At 45.8% G+C, this 24,360-nt stretch overlaps 1 protein-coding gene across 4 annotated transcripts in view; it reads right to left on the reverse strand.

The window, feature by feature from the left end:
- The window catches only part of EML2 (EMAP like 2), a 511,359-nt gene that overhangs the window by 78,292 nt on the left and 408,707 nt on the right, over positions 1 to 24,360 (reverse strand). For all 4 annotated transcript variants that reach the window (XM_069644710.1, XM_069644712.1, XM_069644711.1 and 1 more), the window contains 3 exons: positions 20,266 to 20,397; positions 16,599 to 16,666; positions 10,961 to 11,049 (listed from right to left, as the gene is read on the reverse strand). In XM_069644710.1, coding sequence (XP_069500811.1) covers positions 10,961 to 11,049; positions 16,599 to 16,666; positions 20,266 to 20,397 — 289 coding nt within the window. The remainder of the gene's footprint in view (positions 1 to 10,960; positions 11,050 to 16,598; positions 16,667 to 20,265; positions 20,398 to 24,360) is intronic.

Here is a 24,360-nt window from a genome sequence, read left to right on the forward strand (position 1 = left end):
CCAACCAATACAGTCTACAGGGTAGCAGAGCCATGTGGGAAATGGATTCCCTCCTTCTCGCCTTTCTTTTGAACTCGGTTGCCCCTGCTCTTTGCAGTGACCGCAAGAACTGAAAGCCAACAAACACGCATCATCCGCAGCAACGCCGCAATGGAGTGGCCAGGCACTATACGAACACTCATGTTATGCAAAGTCACAGATTCCCACCTCCCCCATCAATTCACCTCTCCCTCAGATTTGTAAATAGAAAACTTGTTTATTTATGTATTTATTCATTCAATTGTTAAGCGCACTGAACCCAGAGGCATCAAGGCGCTGGATACATGTTGTGTGGTCAAGACGTTTAGTCAGAGGCGTTGCTAGGGGGGGCTAAGGGTGCTATAGCCCCTGGTCTTTTGGTTGTAGCCCCGGATAGAATCTCAGGAGCTACAGCAAAAAGACTAGCTAACCCCCAGTTCCGACCGTTCCGACATTAGCGTAGCCCCGGGTCTTCTCCAGACCTAGCAACACCCCTGCGTTGAGTACATATTGAGAGGTACTTGGGTTGTTACCGATCTTAAATTCTTCATCATGCATCATTCTGTTTCCAGTTTATTTCCCCATCTTCAGAATCTGCATATCTACCAATTGGGTGCAGGTCGGTGCCAACAATACCCGTCACAATAGTCTTTCTTCCATTTCCAAATTGTGTAAACTGCACACGGTCATCATTTATGGCAGGGGTGCACAACTGATTTTGACAGAGGGCCGAAAGTACCTTACATGACGGCTATAGTGGGCCAAAAAGTAAATGCGGGTGGGGCGGTAGGCGCGGCGGGGCGTGGCATGACAGGAGGCTTTTTCAACCCCCAATTTTTATTAAACATGGAAAAAGAATTGGTTTTTGAGGTGCAACGATTTTTATTTGTATTTCAAACTTACATTTTGTACTACACATTTTCCATTGTTATGATTCATTTATATTTGGGTATTGCATATCGTCTGTTTAATTATATATATTGTATTGACCCTTGATTGGACATTCTGTTATTTTGGACTGCTATACTATGCTGTTTGGGTTGCCCAAGAGGAGTATGGCCTTCGTCGAGTCCGGTTTCCACAAAAAGCAAAGGATGTACATCTCCTAACTGTGCCTGTTTTAGCTTTATTATTGGGTTCTCGCTTGGGGTCCGACACTATGTCCCATGGCCCCCACCCCTCAAGCAAACACTATGCCCCATGGCCCCCACCTCCCAACCAAACACTATGCCCCATGGCTCCCACCCCTCAAGCAAACACTATGCCCCCTGTCCATCACCCCCAACCAAACACTATGCCCCATGGCCCCCACCCTATGCACCCATACAGACCTGAACCCCTATCCCCCAACTCAGCACACAAACCCACAAGCATACACCAATACACTATGCACCCATACAGACACAACCCCCCCCCACCACAGCATCTCAACATACACTGCACAGACATACAAACACCCATACAGACCCGACATGCCCCCTACCTCCATCTCAACATACACTGTGCAGACATACAAATACAAACACCTATACAGACCTGACACACCCCCCAGCCCCGCATCGCAAACACAACACAAATATACAAAAACAAACATTCATGCACACGCGACACCCCCCCCCACAAACACAGCACAAACATACAGCAGAACAGACCCGACACAAACAGACCACTTACCGGACGTGCTGGAAGGCAGGTAAGCTGGAACACTGGCGAGGCGAGTGGTACTACGGCTGGCGTGGCCAGCAAGGCTGAAATGCCTTCTGGCATCAAGCCCTACTGCCCACGCCAGCCGTAGTGCTGGTCCTCCATTGGTGCAGCACACATGCACTATGTGGCTCTTAGGAGCTGCGTGGTGCGTGTGTGCTGAGCCAATGAGGACCAGTGTTTTGTCCAGCCCGGAAGACAACAAAGACTTTCCTAATGGAGGGCGGCCGATGCTGCTTGCGGGCTGCACTCCATTAGGAAAGTCTTTGTGCCTCGCGGGCAGAACAAAATGGCATGGCGGGCCGCAACTGGCCCGCGGGCCGTATGTTGCGCACCCATGATTTATGGCATCTGGATGCTGAAGAGCACACAACCTCCCTGGTGTGCACACATCAGGAGGAATTACTGGGACTAAGGCCACGCTTTCACGGCTTCCAGGCTACACAGGTCACATGGGCGATGGTTCCTTCTGCTGCATGCCACTAGGCAGTGTAAAGGCGAGAACTTGAAATGTTCAAGCAGGCGACACTTCAGTGACGACCAGGAAGGCTGGGTCTCCAGAGAACCCTGCTGCATATAGCATAGGTTGAATGTCAGCACCTGGACGAGAAACTGCCTTTTCCACATCAGCCCTTAGCTGGAAGGGGAAAAGGGGGAAAAGAGGAAAGGGGAAAGAATTGGGAGCAAAAGCAGGGTAGAGATAGGGTGGATGGCAGGAGAATACAAAGCGCTTATCTTCCAAGGCAGCACATCATCAATGGATGGTCATAGTATCAAAAGCGCGTATAGCCACAAGAACAGAACACATATACTTAAGAGGGGCGAGTTCTGCACACGAGCAGACGAACCCACCCAAGTTCTGCGAGTTCTAGGGTGGAAAAATCCGGTCAGGAGTTCAAGCAGTCCATAGCAGCCAGAAACGCTCTGAATGACTGCACCTGGATTCCACAACTAGCTGTGACAGAAACACAGGTTATACAAGCAGTGGCAAAGCCAACAGCTTCGGCTTCCGCATAGTCACAGGCCCTGCATTTTCCAGGCACTGCCACTATAGTACTACCTGGCAGAGTCATAAGATGTCAACAGCTGGTAAAATGGTGCAAGTACCTGGCCATACAATAGCCAAAACGGTTGGCTATGCCCATTGTTTGTTTTAAGAGGAATTCAGTGAAATAAACTTGTACTACATTTAAGTCAACGGGCTGAAAGGACACCTGGTTAACACAGTTGTATTACTTTAGAACAGGTCTGTAGCTGCAGTTCAACAATTACCTATCAGAAGACTGTTCATAAAGGACCGAGAGAGATCAGGGGTGCGGGGGGGGGGGGACATTATTTGGAGAATTACCATCGCGACTACCAAGACCATGGGAAGTTTAGTGGGTGGGTCAACAGCCGAACACCTGTAAGATGGATCTACCTCCCGATCTCATTCTCCTATATCAACTTCCCATGACAATAGTTCTGGCTTGTAAGCAGCGAATTCTGCACCAACCAATGGCAAAACTAAACACTATGTAAAGTAAAACAAAGAGGAGTGATTTTCTTCTTTAAAGAGCACTGGTGGAAGCACACCCTCTTGCCACACTTGCCTCCTCTCAGGCCTCCGTATCAGTATTGGGGTGGGTAAGAAGTCACCCCTAGTTGATCAGGAATGCATCCTTAGGAGACTGCAGGTCCTCCCTCATCCAGGTGGATATAGATTTAATTCCAAGTCGATTTGGACACAGAAGGGTACATGCCCCCAAAACACCCCATTTCTGGAAGAGCATGGCAGCTACAATTATCTCTAAATTACTACTTTTGGGAGAAAAAGAAATCGGATAACATAACTATATTTTTGCGGTTCGTTACATCTTAGATTCACATGCTTTATATTTAGTGCCATCTAGTGGCCAAGTTGGAAAAGACGGTTATTCGTCGATAATTAAAATTTAGTCCACGCCGCTGAGTTATTTGACTTGCTATCAAGCAACGGCAGGTGCAGGGACGGCGTCGGGGTCTTTCACACTTTGCATCGAGGTACTTGTCTTTTCGGTTGAAATCAGTGGTCTAAGTGAGTGGGGCTCCTCTACTTTTTTTAAATTACCTTTTACAGTTCCTATACTTTTATTTTAAAAAGAAACCGTCACGGAATGGTTTCATTTTAAAATAAAAGTGAAGAAGTTGAAACTTGCACTTTCAGTGCACTGCACTGGACGTTCCCTTAAACAGCAGGTGCCAGTGTTTGGGGTGTGTATTGTGTGAGGGAGGGGCGTGGTGATGGCGTTTGTGGGGAGTGGGTGCAGGCCAGCAGGGAACATAGTTCCACTTCCACTACTTCTTTTCGTACACTTCGACCACTGGTTGAAATGGGCTTTGAGCCTTCATTTGGGTTTGGGGGAAGTGTTCTGGCACAAGCCACATTTTCATCCTTGAATTAAGACATTAAATGTGCGCTTTATACCTGGCTGGGCTTTTAATGTTTTTTTTTTACCTTTTCCACCTTATCTTTCGGCAATTTTTATTGTGTGCAAACATTCAATGATTTCACAAAATTGTTTTTTTTGGTCCAACACAAAAAAAGTTTAACAAAAAAAGAAAATGTAAGGGCAAAACTGAAAATTTCAATTTTTAAAAAAAATGACATTTTGAAAAACAAAATTGTGTGCGGGTAAAGGCTAAATTGCAAATTCCACTTCGCAGGTGGTAGTTTAATTCGAATTTTGCAGCAATCCTCACATTTTCCTGTGGGGCGAAATTATGCAATTTTGCACACCTGTACCTCACTGGTCACCCTAGGCCAGTGGTATTCAAACTGTGGGTCGCGACCCCCTAGGGGTCCGCGGGTGCATCCCAGGGGGGCCCTGAGAGCTCAGCATGAAAAAAGATGTTTTTTTTTTTTTTTTTTTTAGATTGGAAGAAATGGGCAGGGGTGGCCCGGATGGGCGGGCTGAAGCATGAAACTGTCTCAGGCAACAATGAAAAAGTGGCCCAGAGTTGTAAATGGATATTCATTCCTTTAGTCACAGACTGGGCCTCATTACTACTATGGCGGACCAGTAACAACGGTGCTGGTAAGCTACCGGCACCGTTGCTACCGTTCCGCCATAGTAAGAGTTGTGCTCGTGGGTGCTTGACAGCCCCCGCCAGGTCTGACCTCAGCTCGTCGGATGCACCAGCACCGTTATTAACGGTGCCGGTGCATCCGAGCACCCCATTCCCATTTGAGCCATATGGGGCTCAAATGGGAATGGGGATCTACCGGCACCTTCGAAAGGGCAATTATCATGTCCGCCTAACTCGGCATGACCTAGTAATTGCCCATTCGCGGGTGCCAGACCCGGATGCAACTCCAGTGGCAGCCGTGCCGGTTTTACCGGCACAGCTACCGCCAGAGTAGTTATGAAGCCCACTGTTTCAATAGTACCCAAAGGGGTGCTTTGTGTTAAAATGTAAGTAAATTGTGATATATTCAGCAACAATGGTCAACATTACTAACTGCATAGTTAAGAAACTCATCAAAATGGTCCACATTGGCCAAAATGGTGGCCCATTTTGATTGGCCCAAACTAGCATTTTACATTTTTGGTACAGGCATTGCCCTATAGGCCTGTCCGAGCCTGGCGGCTCATCCATAATGGCAAGAGGCGCCCACCCAGTGGCCCCTCACCCATTATGGAGGAGCTAAGGAGCCAGCCCAGTGAAACAGTGAGCACTCCCTCAGCTGCTTTATCCAGCTAATGGAGTGCTCCTGGGCTGGCTGAACTGTCAAAGGGAAACACTGTTTCTCTTTGACAGTTCAGTTTAGTTCCCCAGCCGCACATGCTCACTGAGCCATGCAAGTGCTGGGGCGTTTTGCTTCGCCAGCATTGCATAGCTCATTGGAAATGCTGGCTGGGGCACTGCATGTCTGTATGTCCGAGGGGGAGCTCCTGCGCCTCCTCGCACATACGGACAGAGCAGCTGGAGCAGGCCGTTTCAGCACCCACACACAGGCCAATGCAGAAGGTACGTTTATGTTCATTGTTTTTATTTAAACATGTGTATGGATGCGTTATGAGTGAGTGTATGGTGATGGATGCTCATGTGAATGATAGAGTGATTGCTGTATGAATGTGCAGCGCCTTGCATATACACATAATCATGTTCATTGTGTTAGGACCAGTGGGGCCCAGGGGACAGGGATGGTATCTTTTTACCGGACATCTATCATTCAAAACCCTCTGCCTTGTCCACAAGGCTTTCTGGGGCCTGGGTCCAAAATACCTTCAGCTATTCCTCCGCAAATACCTCCCCTCTCGAGCTCTTCACTCCTCTACCTCCAACTCCCTCAGGGTCAGTCGTTTATCAAAGAAACGAGCTGGGGGTAGATCTCCGTCTTCGGCTGGGGCCTCCCTCTGGAACAGCGCCCTGCCACTCTAAAACTTGAGGAGAACCATCTTTCTTCCTGCACTTATCAGACCTACCCTGTCTGCTGCCTTAAACGTAGCACTTGCAAATTGCTGGCTGCACTACCACTGTTTGTTGCCTTTATTATTTATTTATTGTTATTTATCTGTTTCTCCTCTGCTTCGCACTTTCCACTTCTCCCCCCTTCCATGCACTTTTCCCCTCACACTTGCGCGTTCTCAATGTCACTGGGCCTAGTAAGATCGCTGTTTTATTCTCCTCTGTTCCCCTCCCTTGCCTTGTCACGCTCTGAAACACTTGTGTACGAGCGCGATAGAAGTAAAATATCAATGCCTGCCCCCTGGACTCCCAGCAACAATTGCAAACTGTTTGGCTATTTACCCATTTTTTGTTAAAAGTATGCTCTACAATGCAACATTTTAACCTATTATTTAAAAAAAAATTCACAGGGGGAAACCCCCCCGAACCTCCCCTTAATGCCCCTCCACTTAAAAAAGATTCACCAGCCGCCACTGGCCCTCAGACTGTGTTGGGAACGGGATGGGGGAACCGAGGGACTATGGTGGGAGCACAATGGGCGGGAACCATGGGATAGTGATGGGAGCAGAGTGGGGAGAGCCCTGGGTGTGTGATGGGGTGGGGAGAGACCAGCGACTGGGTAGGAGTGGGATGAGGGAGCCCAGCGACTTTGATGGGAGCAGGTGACGGCGCGCAATATATACTGTCCATTTGGCATTTCTGGGGGGTCCCGACCTGCCCAAATTTTGCTCAGGGGGGCCCTGGCCAAAAAAGTTTGAAGACCACTGCCCTAGGCAATGGCGCTTTCTCTACTCCGTCTCATTTCAATGTAATGAAACTGCATTTGTAAAGCGCTAGGGTGCGCAGGCATCTAGGTACTAAGCAACCAGTGGGAAAGAAACCTATGAAACAAAAATAAACAACGAAGACTCAGAAAAAGGTAGGTTTTCAAAGCTTTTCCAGAGCTGGAAAGGGAGAGAGTTCTGCAAAGACGGCACAAGACTAGAGAATGCCGGACCTCCCGCTCGTTCTCTTTAAAATCTGGGTCCTATCAAAAGTTTGAGCAGCAAAATGAAGTGACCCAGCTGGATCATTAGGGATCAGTTTGGCTTGAAGGTATTTGGCTCCAAAGTGATGGATTGCATGATGAGCAATGCAAAGAGCCCTAGATTTAATGCAACTTCTCACTGGAAGCCAATAAAGCTGCTGAAGAAGGCCCGGGGAAAGAGGCGATTGGCTCCAAGCGCCAGCCGGGCTGCAGCATTTTGTAGTAGCTGCAGTCACTGAATCAAAAAAGCTGGTTGACCCAAATATATACCGTTGCAGTAGTCCAAGGACTCCAAAATGGATGCCGTCACCACTTTAGCTCGGGAGTGAGATGGAAGAAAAGGCAACTTTTTTGAAGGATTTTCAATTTTAGGGGACCAGTATTACATACAGACGAGATTTGCAGATCCTGAGAGCCAGAAGGTACGAGTTTGACAAAGACTCTTAACTCCTTTACTTGGTTTGGGACAAGGTCCCAGGGAATGCAGACAAAAATCTGTGGTCCAAGCTGCCTCCCTCGAAACAGAGCCAGCTATCAGAATCTCAGTTTTCTCTCCACTTCGCTTAAGCCAATTTCTGGACATCCAGTCCCCAATCGCAGCCAGACATTTTCTGAGTTTCTAGGGGAGATCGGATACAGAAGAGTCCAAACAGAATAGCAATGGGGTATCATCAGCATATGTGTAAAACTGAACCTCATGAATACGGTCTGCAAGGGAACAAATCTAAAGATTAAAGAGAAGCGGGGATAGGGAGGACCCCTGTGGGACACCACAAGGAAGGGCTACCGGAGAGAACTGAAAGGGAGAAAGAAAATGGGTGCAATCAGAAAGAAAAGATATAAACCTCATTCCCAGTGGTCAATCTTTGGATCACGTCCTTTCATTCTTCTCAGTTGAAATGGGCTGCGAGCGGGACAGCGTGGTGTAAGCTGCCTCACATTGGAAGTGTTATGGTGCACCTCTTTAAATTAGGAAATTAATAGCCAGCTGGACTTTTCTTTTTTATCTTTTCCACCACCTCTTTTGGCAATGCTTTTTCTTTTTGGACATTTTGTTTCATGAAATGTGTCTTTCCGCTCCAAAATACACACACAAACGAAATTTCAGGAAAAAACTAAATATAATGGTGCACAGGGGAGTTGCTAGATCTGGAAAAGACCCGGGGCTAAGCTGATGTCGGAACTGTTGGGACTGGGGGCTAGCTAGACTTTTGGCTGTAGCTCCTGAGATTCTATCCGGGGCTACAACCAAAAGATCAGGGGCTATAGCCCCCTTAGCCCCCCCCTAGCAACGCCCCTGATGGTGCAGAACATTTGACAATTGAAAAACCACATTTTTTACAGGAAAAAGGCAGCACACTCACACTGCTAATTCCGAATTGCGGGTGGGTAGATCGGCCGAATTTTGCCTATAAGTCCCCAATTTTCCAGAGGAATGAAACTAAGCTATTTTTGCCCACCTGCCAACATAGACCCTAGGCAACGCCACTTTCTCTATTCAGCCTCACTCAGTGGTCACTGAAGACCATTAGGCCTAATTTCCAAATGTTTGCACTGGAGCAAAGCAGAAATGGCGGTGAACCAGCAGCCTACACAGGCAGCTCAGATGACTCCTGCAATTGAAATCCATCAAGAGCCTTTTGCCTTTTTTCACTGTACGGATCTTTCGGCAGCAAGAGCCGCAACAATGGCTGTGAACTAGCAAGATATGATACACGATAGGTTATTAATAACGCGCTTAATACCCAGCGGTTTCTAAGCGCTGACCCAGGGATCGAACCTGTGTGGCTCCATGTCGTATTGCTTTCCAAGGCGAGCACATTGCCGCTAAGCTATCCTCCCAAGACTGTGCCAATATCCATGCGCCCGTCTTCAGTATAACAGTCTTGACAAATATGAATACAGATTGTCAAATGTTGCATTTATCGTTGTGGATTGCAGATAAAAAGTGGAAACCCTTCCACCCTCTTGCCAACACGTGTTTCGACTGCTGTGGTCTTTTTCAGGGCAACATTTCAGAGAAAGACAGCCCTTTTGGGGTGCCGAGTTGCTGATTAGCAATATGCTCCATTTCAGTCATCTGACTAGCGAGTCTCCATGGTAGGCAAACTTTACAGTAAGGCGATTCGCTAAATTAGCCAAACTTCTGTCCTTAAATTCTAGTTCACCCAGTTCAAATGCCCAAGAATTCTGGCTGGTGTAGAATTCAGAGTCCTATTTTCCTTAAATGTCCACAATCACGCGAGAAGCCTGCCTCCGTCTGGCTGTGAACTCCAGATCCCAAAAAGTTCACATCAAAGCCTGCTTCAGCAATTCAGAGCTCCGCTGAAATACGTCCAAGACCCAGAGAGAATGTGTGGGCCTCCACATAGGCTCAGGATAGGCCTGTTGCACCACGTCAGCCGCAACATAGACAACCTATCCGCATCAGTTTCCATTTCTTTTCTTTCAAGGCTTTGTAAGTTTGAGGTTATGTCACATGTTCTTTTACAAAATCCACCTCTATCATACAACACCAGGTCTTGCAGACGACTTGGTTTCTGGGTCAACTTTGACACAGAAACAACATTTTAAAAAATACGAAGGTGTGGTGAATTGCTTCCAACGAGGGACCCCACTCTTCCAGATAAAGGACAATGGTTTCCAAGGTTCTTTCCAAGCTTCTACTACGATCCTGTATTCCATTGCACCACTGCGCTATGCAGACTGTGGTGTGTGCAGCTACCTGGAGCCCTGCCCAACACATTCCAGGCAGCACACAACACAAGGCCATAGCGCATTGAACAATGACTCATGTTTAAAATCCCAACATGGGCTCACGGGTGCAAGGAAGCATTCATCTACACTTGCTCCCAGAGAACATGACTGGCCAATTTCCTGCAGCAACTCATGCAACCCTTTCATCCAACCTATATCGCCGAGTTTCACGGACACGCAAAGCCTAATCGCGCTTTGCCGGAAACTCACATTAATATCAGCCTTTTGAAACCCTGGCATACATATGCTTAAAACGTAATTTTATGAAAAGCCTCAAGTGTCCTCCGACAGTTGCACAGTTGTAGCCAGCCAGAGTAATGCATGCACTGTGTTATTACAGTATCGCGTCCTTTCATCGACACCCGTTTTTATGATGGGTGTTTTGCCGCAGGGTTTTATTCTGAAAAACGTAAAATCAACATTTAGGGGAGGGGGGGGGGTAGTTGAGGGAGGGGGCTTGGAATGAAAAAAAAAATGGTATATTAAGCGGGTTGGGGCAGATCCCCCCCCCCCAAAAAAATATTGTACACAAATGTTGACGTTTTTCAGAAAAAACTGCGGCAAAACACCAGTCGTAAAAACAGGTGTCGATGAAAGGACACAGAACCGTTATAACTTGGATAGGTGGAGCTGTACTCTTCCTTCATCTGGTGAAGACGGCAGCAAGGAAGATATGACACAGGAACTGGATGACATCTCGGAGGCCACTTGTTGAATACAAAGTTGCGACCAGACAGGAAGGCGGCTCAATGGGATAAGTCCGAGCGCAATCATGGCAGATGGTTCTCCTGGACTGATCACATGGTCAGGGGTGTGGCTAGGATTGTAAAAGATCTGGGCTACGCTAATGTCAGGACTCGGGGCTAGCTTGCCTTTTGGTAGTACCCCCCCCCCCCCAGCTTCTATCCGGGGCTACAAATAAAAGACCTAGGCCTATAGCTCCCCCAGACCCTCCGTCGCGACGCCTCTGCACACAGGGATTAGATTTCAATAAGGCTGGTAAATCGCTCACGGACACCATACCTGGGGAGAAGCTGGTGACAGAGAGCTGTTCATTGCCGTCTGTGTGCATAGTCACCAGGTCCCGGGTCTCCGTGTCCAGCACCATCCACCTGAGCGAGAGACAGAGGGAGACAAAGAAGAGCACATTGGTGAGAGGCAAGGCTGCCGACACGGTTGCACTATGCGCACCTCCACAACCATACCACATGCACTCGGTGCAGTTTAGCATCTACGCAGTAGTTCGCGACTGCATAGACAATACAATGTTATGCAATGCTTTCCATGCAAGGAATATATATGCTGTTAAATCATGTTATGCTTTGCTATGTGGACATGTCATGTTGCATATGCTGTTCATTATATTTAATTATGTGTATAAGATATTTTATTATGTTTGTGATGGTGTTATGTAATGCCATTTTGTTGTGGGATGCTATGATGTTATGCGTTTCCATGTCAGGTCACTTTTCACAACTCTACCCTATATTTACTGAGTTCATGGCTACCAAACATGTTTGCCAAAAATCCATTTTAGGTCTCCTGTTGGCAGCTCTGTAGTCTCGTGTACTTTTCTGCTGTCAGGTAGTACCTCTGAAAGCTGAAACTCACATTTGATGTGCTGTCCTATGGCAAGGGAACTATAAAGAGCCCTTTTTGTCCCTGGGTGAGTTTCCCCACGCAGAAAGTGTCATAGGTCATAGGTCATAAGGTGGTAGCAGCTGTGTACTTTTATTCCGGCAGCACAACAATGTATCCTTTTCACCACGTTGATAGTAACTTCGCTCCTTTCCAGGGAGTACGCGGCTACCAATAAGTCCTGCAACCTGCCCATTTCCTTTATAGCCTTGTTTTGTGTGGTTTTTACCATGGCAATGGCCTACTGCCAGAAACTCTCAAAGGCCCTGTTGTGTGAATAGCATCCAGTTCCGACTGAGCCATCCTCAATTGGGTAACCACTAAACCTTTGATTGGTGCATGGATGGTTAAAGGCAAGCTGTGGTACAGCCCAGCCATCTGTGTGTGTATATCTGTGCGGTCCCCGAGCCATGCAAGGGAAAGTACCTATAACTTGCAAGCTAGAGGAGGACCCTGCTAGAGACACCTTGCTGAGGCTATGCTGCCGACTTCCGACCCGCAAGAGGAGAGGCTGCCATCCAAGGGAATCCTGTGCCATGCTCTTCCTACTGATTGGGGAATCTGGCTGATCCTCTGAGCTTCCCTAAAAGACTGTACTGTGTAGTCCATGTCACAAGGGTATGCCGTGATATAATCGCAGCAAAAACATCACAGCAAAAATGCTGTGGTTTGACCCAGTAAAGGTGTACCCCATTATACCATTTATGGGGAGCGAGGTTTGCGGTGGTGTCCCCTGCATCCTTGACATGGATTGCAGTGGCAAAACCAAAGCCTTTTTGCCACAATATTTTGCGTCCACGGCCATTTTAGCCACGATTTTAACACAAGGAACCTTCACAAGTGACTGCCCCATCAATAGACCTCCTTGCCTGACATCTGCAGCTGTCGTTTCTCGAGGGACACTAAGCCTGCATCATTGGCCTGTCCTCAAGGGTCATAATTCTGGCAACGTACTGCTGCTCTTTTATCTACCACCACAAGGGGCACCTACTGTGAGCCTGACTTGTCGGCAGCGCCGGACCCATCCTATCCATGCAATCGACAGAAAACCCGACACCAACTCACTGCTGCCCTACAAACCTTGGAAAGCTTCAAAAGTACCCAGCAGCCTCTTCCACATCATTGGGGCCCTTGGGCTTGGAATCCATTGCGGGTGTCGTTTTCTGTACCTGGGGGCGCAGTGTGCAGACCACCTCCCACTTACTGTCACCGTGACTGCCTGCTGCAGACCCTGTGAGTCTCCCGGGCTTCATTCCTTCAAAGGGTCTCCTCTGTTTCCAGATCTCCTGTAGGGGAAGCCTGAAGACCGCCTCCCCTGCAGCTCGCCAGAACCCTGGGAATTACCTGCATTTGTACTAGAAGAGGAAGCTGTGTACCGATGCGGACCCATTAACGTCCATGGACAAACTTTTCTAAATATTCCAGGTGAACTACAAGGACTTGAATATTTTAATGACCTTTATGATCAATTGTGTTGTGGAAATTACTAAACAAAAGTTTACATGTAATGCAATTCACTTCCATCTACATTCAATTTTCCTTTTTATCCATTTTTAATATCACTGAACTAGATGTTGTACACTATGTTATTTTGTCATCGAATTGGCCTATTAATTTTCTTTTTTCTGTATATAATGTGATGATATTGTATGATGTTATAATAATAAGAAAAAAATGAGTTTCTCGACTAACCAAATAAAAACAACAAAAAAAAAAGCCTTTAAAAAGTGTCTGAATACCTCCTTGGATTGTGGTTTGGGATTTTTAGGGAAACTTTCTGTGCTGGTTTTCGATTTTTAAAGTAGTGTGTCATTTATTTATTATCATGCGCAAAGCGTTCTTTGGGACAATCCCTCTCCCTGCCCAATAGTGAAGCCAGACTGCTCGGTTATGCCTAACCTTGCGAGAGCCAGAGCCGCCGCCAGGGAATCGCCGTCTAACGCTAGGGTTGGTCTTCTCAAGCTCTCAAAGCCCTCATGGAGGTTATTCCGCACCGATTGCATCTCCGCAGTAACTACCCGTCACCCCCCCTTCATCATTGATCACAAAATCGAATATCCCACTCACATCTGCAAGGAGATTTTATGAAGGGCGAGTACCATTTTCATGGTATTCGATGTCGCTGGTGAATATGGGGGATGTGTGATACCTTGACATTTATTTGCAGTAGCATGCTTTGTTTGCAGCAAATGGCAAATACAGGTTTCACTGTGCATTGCTGGCCTTTGGGTGGCAGCATTGTATCAAATATGAAGTGTGCTTATGACACATGCACCATTTTACAGAAAGCACTGTAGATATTGTATAACCCGTCACAACATGGACGAGTACATTTCTCTTAAGTGGGTATCCAGCCCTGCCATATGTCAGTCGGTTCAGTGCGGCCACGACCATCCGCCCAGGAGGGCACAGAGGCAGTCGAGCTGTACCTGGATCTAAAAGTGGGTTTGAGGGAACATGATCGGATCTGCAGTTTTAAAAGGCCTTCCACAAGGGAACAAAAACCCAAACACCATAACCTTGGTCAAGGCTCTGTCAGATGTCCTGCAAGTCAATATTTCCTTTAAATTGTTCTCCACAAGGTGCATCATGTCAGGCTGTGTATTGTAAAGGCTGCAATGTCCGCTTCTGTCCAGCAAACCAGCACTTTTGTTCCTGCATCATGAACTGTAGGGACATGACACGAGGGAATTTGGGAGTCTGACCTGCAGTACAGTAAGCAGGTACAGAGGACCTTTGAAGCACTACCAGCAGATTATAATCAGTCTTTAATAGACTTATCAAGATCAGAGAGGGACCAGTCACTCAATTGTGCTTGAAAACCAGTTTTTTTTATGGCTTGTCCAATTACGCATCTGAGTGTATGCATGTGTCCCCCATGTACGCCCAAGACCTCGTGACGATCCTCTCAAACAATGCAACTAATGGTATACACAATGGGTTAACGGTAGCACAAGAGAGGCTCCTGAAATTAGCAAGCTGGAATGTGGCAGGGGTCAGAAACTAGCAACTTGACCCAGAGCGAAAAAGCTGGTTAAGATCTTTTGATGTAATTTGCCTACAAGAGACTTGGTTAAAAGAGGACGTCTGCCTGTGTGACATTTTTGACGGGTATTGTGGGGTTTCCTCTGCAGCAATCCAGCAGGTTTAGAGCATCCAAGGAAGGGTGGTCCTACTTTACTGTGCAACTCACTTGCCCAAAGACAGCCACCTGCATAACTAACCTGGTAATAGAAACTACTCTCAAGCATAGTGGTGGCTGGACGGACACACTCATTGTCTACTAATTCACCCCAAGAGGATCAGGGCAACATTTGGACGATGTTGGAACGATCTTTGCTTACAATCCCACTAAAGAAGTGCATCTAGTTTCCTGGAAGTCGGAAGGCAGGTTTGGATTTGCAAAGCATGGTTCTCCGTGTGGAATCTAACACAGGAATCCTTTCCCTTAGTACCAATTCTCAATCACAGACCACTTTGGAGGTCTTCATGGATGTTGATCAAACAAAGTTTCAGACATGGAAAAAAAAAAAGGAGGAATTTGATCAAGAAAACCAGTTGGGATAAATGTTATTTTGTGCGGCATGAAATACCAGATTCCAAGTCTACACCTCAACCCTGCGAGTAAAGCATTTATGAGGGCATCAGCTAAAACCCCCTTGCCTGGAATCATGCATGGCACTGCCTCTGGGCAGGCACAGTTTGCCAACTCGGACTGAATTCGGACTGGAGTGCATTGGTCAATTATCTTGATAACTTATGCAGTTGCAAGCAGCAGCCTCCCAAAAACATAGTCCAAGTCCTTCTGAGATCTGAATTCCTAAACCAGTAGCAGCTCGGGCCAATACACTGTGGCGTCAGGACGAGTATGGTTCTGCTCTATGAAAGGTAGGGCGGAAGAGCGAAATGTAGATTCTGGACCGTCTAATACGAGTTCTGTGAGCAAATTCAACTCATCCCTCAAAAGCAAATCTGGATCTAGTCTTAAAATCAAGCCTTCCAGATCAACAGTATTTTTCCGCAGCGTAAAAACGCCTGGTTATGCACAAACCCACAGCTATGGGTACATAGCCTGGAGGATGGGCTCTTGACATGAATGTTGCCACCAGCGGTGCAGCTCTAGCCCCCTCTCTAACCCTGGTGGCACTGCCGCTCTCCAACCATGCAGACCCAATCCAAAAACTCATTTATTTGTTTTATCACAACTGTACAACAATAAGGGGCATCTGTTTTCCTTATGACCAACTAGCAAAAAACACAGTTTATCATTAACACAACTGTTTTTTCAACTTTATACTTTCATTTGTTCAGATTTCATTTGTTATCCAAAAGTGACGAAGAACAAATTTATGTTAATGTTTCCCATTAAGTGTTCTCACTCTGTTAATGAATCTATACCAAATAATTTGTATTTACCATTCATATTACTGATTTCATATGTTTTTACATGTTAGACCTCACCATGTATGTTATTTTTTATTTGGTTTTTCTCGACATAAAACTTTTACTTTGCACTTTCAAGAATGTTTATGTCTCATTTGTGAAGGATTGACTTTGACTTCTAATCGCATGTAATATGTACAAATGACACTAGCTATTTAGGGTTTGGACCACATAAATAATTTTAATTCATTTATACCTTATATAGGCCAACCCTTTGATGCACCAGGACCTTGTTTTGTTGTAACATATAGGCTCTCCAACCATGGGCAATGCACTCTCCCAGCAAGGGTTCAACCCGCACATGTTGCTCACTGTCAAACCCTTGTACTTTTGCTCATGAAAGTTCTCTAGCTAAAATATTTCTATTCATCAATACATTCTGCACATGTATTCACAATGATTGCAATCATTCCATTTATGCAACATGACATTCAGACTTGCGAACGCACAAAGCCTCGACACACACCAGAGCACTGCAGCCAATGAACGGGCCTGGGCCCTTTGGCTGCGGTGCTTTGGTACTGGGCCGAATCAGGAGTGTAAAGGAATATCCACATGTATCTGCGCGGATATTTATTACCTTGCGGTCAGGGTCCCGACTGCTACAACAGAGCCATTAGGGTGGAAACCTGCTGTGCGTGCCGCATCCTGTGGAAACACAAGAGAGGTGGAGCTGTAAGAGTTCCTGTGTATGAAAGAAGAGCTGATGTGCAAGATGGAGGCGAGGCAGCTCAAGTACAAAATGGAGGATAGCCGCAGTGCAAGATAAAGAGAAATGGGATAAGAAATATGGTAGAGGTGGCGTATGATGCTCACAGAAGGGGGCAGAAGAGCCCTGGAGAGGGTAGCATTTCAGGGCAGAGGGAAATAGCATGTGAAATCTGGGGAAACTGGCATAACAGATATGAAGGAACTACAGGCAATTTTGCAGCTGGCGTGCAAGCTTACCAAGGATACACATGTGGGCAGTGGGCACAGACGAGGGACAGGACGTTTCCCAATTTAAGTATTAGATTACATGCTGAAGCCCGAGCAATCAGAGAGTGGATCAAAGATTTTCATGTTTGATGTGAACACCTAGAAATGATACACCATGGTATGGTTTGCTGCCCTTTGTCGCGGAGGTAGGGAGGGATGTTTTACCAGCCAATCATTTTGGGGGAGAGCCAAGCATGTAAACTGTCCCTTCTGAGGTATAGCCAGACTACAGATGGTTATTTTGCAAACACTTCCCATGTGCGCAATGACTTAAGTCAAACACCACTGTTTCAAAGTACTACTACCTTAATGCAAGCCGCTCTTGTGCTTCAGCAGTTTTACAATTTGGAACCACGCCTCTTTCCAGAGTGCACCGATCCCCTTCCAATGGTAGGATAGCCTGCGGTGTAGTCATTTTGAACGAGTTTATGCCTTGTTCACGGCCTTAAATATCAATATAGAATGAGGAGGGCCACCCTCTAAAACGTGGCACCACATGATCTCTGGTTTTGGGGATTCCCTTGTTGTGCTTTCCGGAGCAGCATCTTAAATGAGTCTTCATACAGGTGGATCGGCTGTCCCCAGGTTGCTGGCATTTACCTTAGTTTGTCAATTTGAATACAGAACCCCACCCCCGGTTACGGTTTCCAGCACAAATATGCCCAAAGCAGTTTCTTGCCGAGGTCACAGATAGGCTATTAAATTGTAAATGGGACCCTGTCCCCAACTGTCCCCAGTTACTAGCAGACGTCGGATGGCCCAAGTGGACACTTAGGAAAGATTTCCTTTGTGTTGCTTTCCTGCCAGAGGCGTCTGTGTGAAATGGCTGTGTGTTCTCGTCTCGCTTGTTTTATCCTACAAAGTTGCTTACAGTACTACTTACAATTGTCTAACTGGTATTGACGGTAAAGTGTTGGTGTCCTGCTACCAGAACCCCCAAACTGGGAACTTGTGTATAAGTAGTAGTTCTGTGAAAGAAATTATTTGTGGTTTTTGTCGCTTAGACTGTGTTCGAAGGCCCAAGTGTGTACCTCTGTCTAATTTGACTTATTGGCGATCTCCATCTCTCACTGCACACTCATACGTTTAAGCCTTATTGCTCAGCTACCCAACGTTGATAGAGTTTGGATAAACATCAGTGTCTTTTCACTGTTCATTAATAGGGCGGCCTCCCAGAATCCACCCAGGTTGATTCTGAAAAAAATCTTATGATGCATGAATAATTTTGTGATGTTCCACCTATCGCAGAACCCCCACATGCTCTGTTGGGTGTCTATACACACGCATTCTCCCGTTTAGCCTCAGGCTTTTTGTGTGTGCAATCAGTGTTGTATTGGCAGCCGTACAACTGAAAAGGGGCTCATCTTTTAGGGGGTCCTTTTTTACTTGGTGTGCTCCCGCAGCAAATTAATAGCCGGAAAAAAACACTGAGTTTAGTTAAAATGGCGCCGGTATCTGCCGCAGCATGAACCAACCATCAAAACCATATTATATTTTTTTTAGGGGTAGATACTAGTGAGGAGTATACTACTCTAAAAACTCTAGGTCATATCATATGTGTCCTCAAAATAAAAATACTAGAGATCACTTCCGTGCGTAAGAAAACCAACACTCCTGCCCAATGTCTGGTGAACCCTCCGTTTGGTTTAGCAATCAGTTATTCAAAATATTTCCCTACAAAATATAGTCCATTTGGTTTAATACATGCATGGTCCACTTTAACTTTCTTTGCGTCCCAAGGAACAATTAACTGGACAAAGCCGAAACATATAATCCGTAGACTCTATACTTCTGAAGTTTCCCATCAAAATCACTATGTTCTTACAGGTGAATTGAGACCGAGTCAATAATTTGTCGTTCTGCATAAATGGAAAACCCTGGACTTGAAATTCACATCTATAAGTTTCAGCTTTAGAGATTTGGGTTTTAGCAGGATGTCAAATTGTTTTTGTATTATTTTACAGCAAAGACATGTTAAGTAACCGGACTCGTCAGTACCATAATATGTAGCCAGGTCTTGGTTATGGTGTGTCCGATATGATTTTAGTCCCACCTTTTCTATACAATTCATCATTGTCTTTTGTTCAGTATTTCCCCCCTTTATAAATGCCTCCGACTTGAAATAAAATGTAATTGGAGATTAAATTAAATGTTCCCCGAGATGGAGATTTAAACCCTAGTATACACCAATGTACATTGCTATTAGCAACACATTCACTGTGGTTAGGAATATTTGTAGTACAAAGTAAGTTAATGTGTTCAAGCCGGAACAGATTGTCTTGCATTAGTTGTAGTTCCCGGTTTCCTTTTAGGGGATTTCGCCTTCTTTATCTAGCTATTCTAGGTCAAGCAGCATCCCTAGTATTGGGTGGGGCTGCGGGAAGCTGATGGTTCACACCATTTGAAGAATTTGCAGCTAGAAAAAAAAAAAAAAAAGGAGCATCAAAGTCTTGGAAAAGTTCCTTTGCGTTGTTGCTTTCTGGACCAGAACAAGATATTAAAATGGAGCAGAGGCATAGGCGACCTTTCACTCCGGACAAATCACAAAGTCAGACACTTGTATAGTACTAGGATCAGTGCTTTATGAACGATTGGTCAGTATAAGAGAAATCTATTGCATAGATTGCAGGTAAATGATAAAAACAAAAGCACAGCGTTCCTCCTTTCTGACTCAACTCGTTGTCAAATTTAGATCTTACAAATCTTATCTACTTCTAAGGGGAGATTATAATGCTAGCAATTCTGTGTACACACATTTAGGACACGAGTTTGGGAAGCAGTTTAAAACTAAGTTAGAATGACAAACATTTCCTTTAGACTGACAAACTGTACTATATAAATTTGTTTTCCGCAAATACACTTAATTTTTCAATGTTGAAATCTGAGAAGTGACTCGTCAGTCTTTTTTCCTCTTTGCTTGATCCCAGCCTTCGTGGTATTTTGATCCCAGCCTGCCTATCATTTTCCAGAACCTCATCACACCCACTTGCCCTCACATTTTCAAAACACACCTCAAACATGGGCTCTTCTCCTCTTCTACCATTTGTACTTACTCCTTGCTGCCTTGAACAGCATTTTCTCTAGCGAGCCCCTTATGGAATGAGGAGTTAAACTAAGTTGTCTTTCTTCGCCCCACCCCACGAGTTTAGGCTCGGACTCTTCAAGCACCACCTCTGAAAGGACACCTTTGGAACCTCTGTCAGCTACCTCACTACACCCAGAGCGTAGCCTTCACTCATGCCCCGCCACCCATCCCCACATATTCTTACCTCGATTGCCTTGCTCCAAATAGGTTGGTGGGTTGCTGCGCTCCACAGGTGCACCTGCTTGTCCTGCCCACATGTGAGGAACTGATCCATGCTGGGGTGGGCAGCAAGGCCCCAGAGCTCCTCTGTGTGGCCCTAGAAATGGCACAAGGTGATCAGAATCTCTAGCAGCGAAATATTCATTACCCCATAGCCTTAATCCATAACCACGAGAATCGGTAAAAAAAGCTACCAGAAACATGCGCAGCAATGCCAGTTTACTCTAATGCTATGTCCCTTCACCAAAGTCTCGGCAGGCGGTCTCTCCGTAGAATGGAGGAAAGCAATAGAAATGGTAGAAAGACAACAGAGCATGAAAGAAGAAGTGTCTGAAACTAAAACAGGAACATAAGCAGCATGAACACCATAAACAGGCTAAATTCAAGAATATTTTACATGTGGAGTTTCAGTAAAGTGTGTAGGTCTTGGGTAAACCAACACGTGTGGCTGCAAGAAGAGAAGTAGAAAGTAGGAAGCAGGACGCAGCCTCTCTTTGAACCTGTAACAGAAGGTACATTCTGCTTTGAAATCCTGAATAACATTCGAACATCATGAATTTTTTTACTAAATAATTGCATTGTTTAGAGGAGTAGGGTGAGCACCCTCGTCCATGTAGGCCCTCACAAAGGGTTTGAGAGAAAGTGAGGGGAGCAGCAGCCCTGACAGGGTAAAACAAAAGGCAGAATAGGTATTCAAGAAAAGGTGGGGTAAATAAGGATGCTTGAAACACATATAGGTTCAAATATAGTTTGTCAAATAACTGGAAATAACTCTGAGGGGTGCACGTAATAGGTTTAATCCAGTCCTGTCAAAAAAGAAAGGAGAACATCAAGCATCAAGTGGCAAAGTGGACATTCCTGCATACAATTCAGGCACTTTGTTTAAAAATGGGTAGACAAATGAATAGAAGATCAAATATATGCAAGGTCATCAGAGATCACAACTAAATGCAAATCTCATCTTTAGACTACCGGGGTGTTCAATTCACACCGCGTAGAAAAGGAGGTTCTAGACCGAGACTTGCTAATCTGTATGGGGACTGTGCCATGTCACCACGATGGAGGTATATAAGTTGGAAGGCTGGTCAGCTGCACTGTAAGTTGCAGTAATTTAGGGCTTTTGATAGGTTGAACAAATTAATTACTACTGCAAACACTTATTAAAGTCCTCCCATCCTGTGGGCGAGGAGGAAGAGGATGATTCAATGGTAGACTGTGTTTAATTCAGCCAAGAGGTCAATGAGGACAAGGCAGGAGTCCCCAGAGTCCGTGATTTGGAGGGCATCATGCACGACCTGGATGGTGGCTGTCTCGATGCTACACTAGGGGTGGAACCCCAGCAGATAGAATTGAATGACTAACGAGTAGGTGCGCAGCGACTACTTTTTCCAAGATGTTGCCGATAAATGGAAGTTGGTAACTGGCCCATAGTTGGCCAGGTCATCTTGGTTTAGGTATCTAGGGTCAGATTCTTGCTGGAGGGATCGGTCGAGGAGACCAGTTTTGAGGGCGTCCAGGAATGACCCTTCGATGAAAGAATCATGCTGGTGAGGGCATTGTGTGCCCGCCCCGCCAAATGTTTAATGATGGAGGCCAGGATGATTGCATCAGAGTAGGAAGTAGGTTTGAGGGAGACAAGCATTTTTAGGAGGTGTTGGGTAGGGAGAGGAAAGAATTCAGTGAAGAGGAGAAGTGTGCATGCTGCGGCCTAAGGAGGGTGAATGCTGTGGGAGGTTGCTGGCACCTCTGTGTCAGGTGATGGTTTAATACAATGCTTTACACTTCTTTGAAGAGGGCTTTGCTCCTGTTGGAGTCTGCCGCATTAGTGGTGGAGTAGTAAGAAGCTTTGGCCACGGTATTAGAACCTATGGTTAGTGTGGAGAGATTGGAGGTTGGTCAGATCTCCTTGGTTATGTTTTTTGTGCCACCATTTCTATAGGGCTCCAATGAGTTTATTCGAGGCATGCTTGTTGGTGTACCGAGAGCAGGATGGTTGGGTCTTAGCAGAGCATTTTCTTTTGGAGGTGGGGGAGAGAGCCATGTGTGTCCACCAGTTTCATTGCAGAGCTGTTGAATAATTCTAGGAGGACTGAATCATTTCCTGTGGTGGGGGAAGTCTTCAATGTTTGTGTCTAGGTTGTTGACCGGGAATGTTTTGAATAAGCGACACTGAGTGAGGGGGTATTTATCCTGACTGTTGTGGGCCATGGTCACGTGGGTGATTGACAGCATGGTTCAACCAGTCGAGTGGGATAGGCTCTATGCAGGTGATAAGGGGGATGATGTGAACCTACTCCACAAAACTAATGTATGCCCAAATTGGGTTGTTTACAATGCAGTAAAAAGAGTTGCGTCAACATGGAGAATTCAGTCGTAGTCGCTCTGAACACAAAAAAATCAGTCATAGCCTAGAACAGCAGCAGAGAAAGCATAATGTTTAGCGGTGCCAGAAAATAAGACAGCAAAATAACCACAAATGGAATTCTGCCCCCACATTGATGCTGATTGGGTCAGTTCATTCACCCCACCTGGCTCACACACTGCAATGTGCTTTCCTAAAGTCAGATCCATCACAGACCTCACAGTTTATGTAAAGCATTTTTAACAGCAGGTCCCCTTACCTGAAAGGCATCCCATCGACTGCACACCCCCACTAACACTGCCTTCATCTTCCAGGGACACCTCACTGTGCCATATTAAATAGAATAGGGACAGAGTGAGACCTATCTACATAAAATGCTTCAGTATGTTTCTGTACTCAGCGGATATAATTCATCAGTGATAGGTTGCCCTCTGCTGTCCAAATGGCAAAGTGCACCTCTCAGCGCTCTTCCACTTCAACAACAGCTATCAGTTTAACAAACGGAATGTGCACGGTTCTACACCATCACCTTCACCTTCCACTATCACAAACATTCGGAATAATTTGAAGTTACTTTTTTACACCCCCACTTCTCTTCACACCGGGCACGGGGAGTACTAGTGTCAATGGACAGTTAATTACATGCTCAACCTTGCAGTTTCTAAAGAGCAAAACAATGGAGGACGAATGCCTCCCCACAAGCTAAAACTGAAAATAGGTGCTGTAATTATGCTATACGCAATTTTATGCCACCACCGGGACTCTGCAATGGAAGAAGGTTGACAATTAAGCGTCTACAAAGACCCAGAGAGGCCAGTGTAAATGGTGCAACTTGGTTACCGTTCTTAATCCGTGCATACATCTCATTCCATCGCATACAAATATGCCTTTCAAATTCAAAAGAAGATGGTTTATTTACCATGCGCTTTTACAAGGGTTTCAAAGTGCAAAGACAGTTACCTATACGCTTAGCCTTTTCAGTTACCACTAATCAGTCACAGGGACCTATGAGCCCCTTCCTGAAAGCAATCAGTGGTAATTCCGATACTTAAGAAGGGGGACATATATTGTGGACCTTTCAGATCATCTAGAACGGCATATACTACGACTAGTGTATGTATAAACATGTACTGCCTCAGAACCCTTAAAGCATTTTTCATCCATTGGATTACGTTTGAGCGGGCTGCAATGCGCCCATGTTCCTACTGCCTGTGGGTTCCAGTCACTGTGCTGCAGCACGCAGTTTCAAAGCAAGAAACAAGAAACAAAAACCAGTATAGGCATTTCCTCCTCGACGTCCTCCTATCCGGCTACACGCCCATCAAACAATAGATTCTTAAAAATAAGATAGTGTGGATTTCCGTTATCAGATCTTGCAAAAATCAATGGAATGTGCTTTTGCCCATAATGTAATGACATAAAAAAAAAAGGAATCCGGATCAAACCCTGGCAAGGAGCCTCCAATTGCATAGCAGACTCTGCTGTGAATGAAGGATGCACCTTCTGGTCAGACATGACGCAGACACATACATCAGTCTTGGGAGAAGGGGATTGGGAGCAAGCAAGGCAAAGGGGCATAACACAAGGCCAGTACCCCCAGAGAAATACGTTGAGGTCTTTTAACACAACCAAGCACGGGAACCCCCCCCCCCCCCAAACCAAGACCACTGTGACGTTTCCTGTAGCAACCGGCATCTC

The sequence above is a fragment of the Ambystoma mexicanum genome, chromosome 2p (assembly GCF_040938575.1).
Source record: "Ambystoma mexicanum isolate Mex_15411 chromosome 2p, UKY_AmexF1_1, whole genome shotgun sequence".
Taxonomy (NCBI): Eukaryota; Metazoa; Chordata; class Amphibia; order Caudata; family Ambystomatidae; genus Ambystoma; species Ambystoma mexicanum.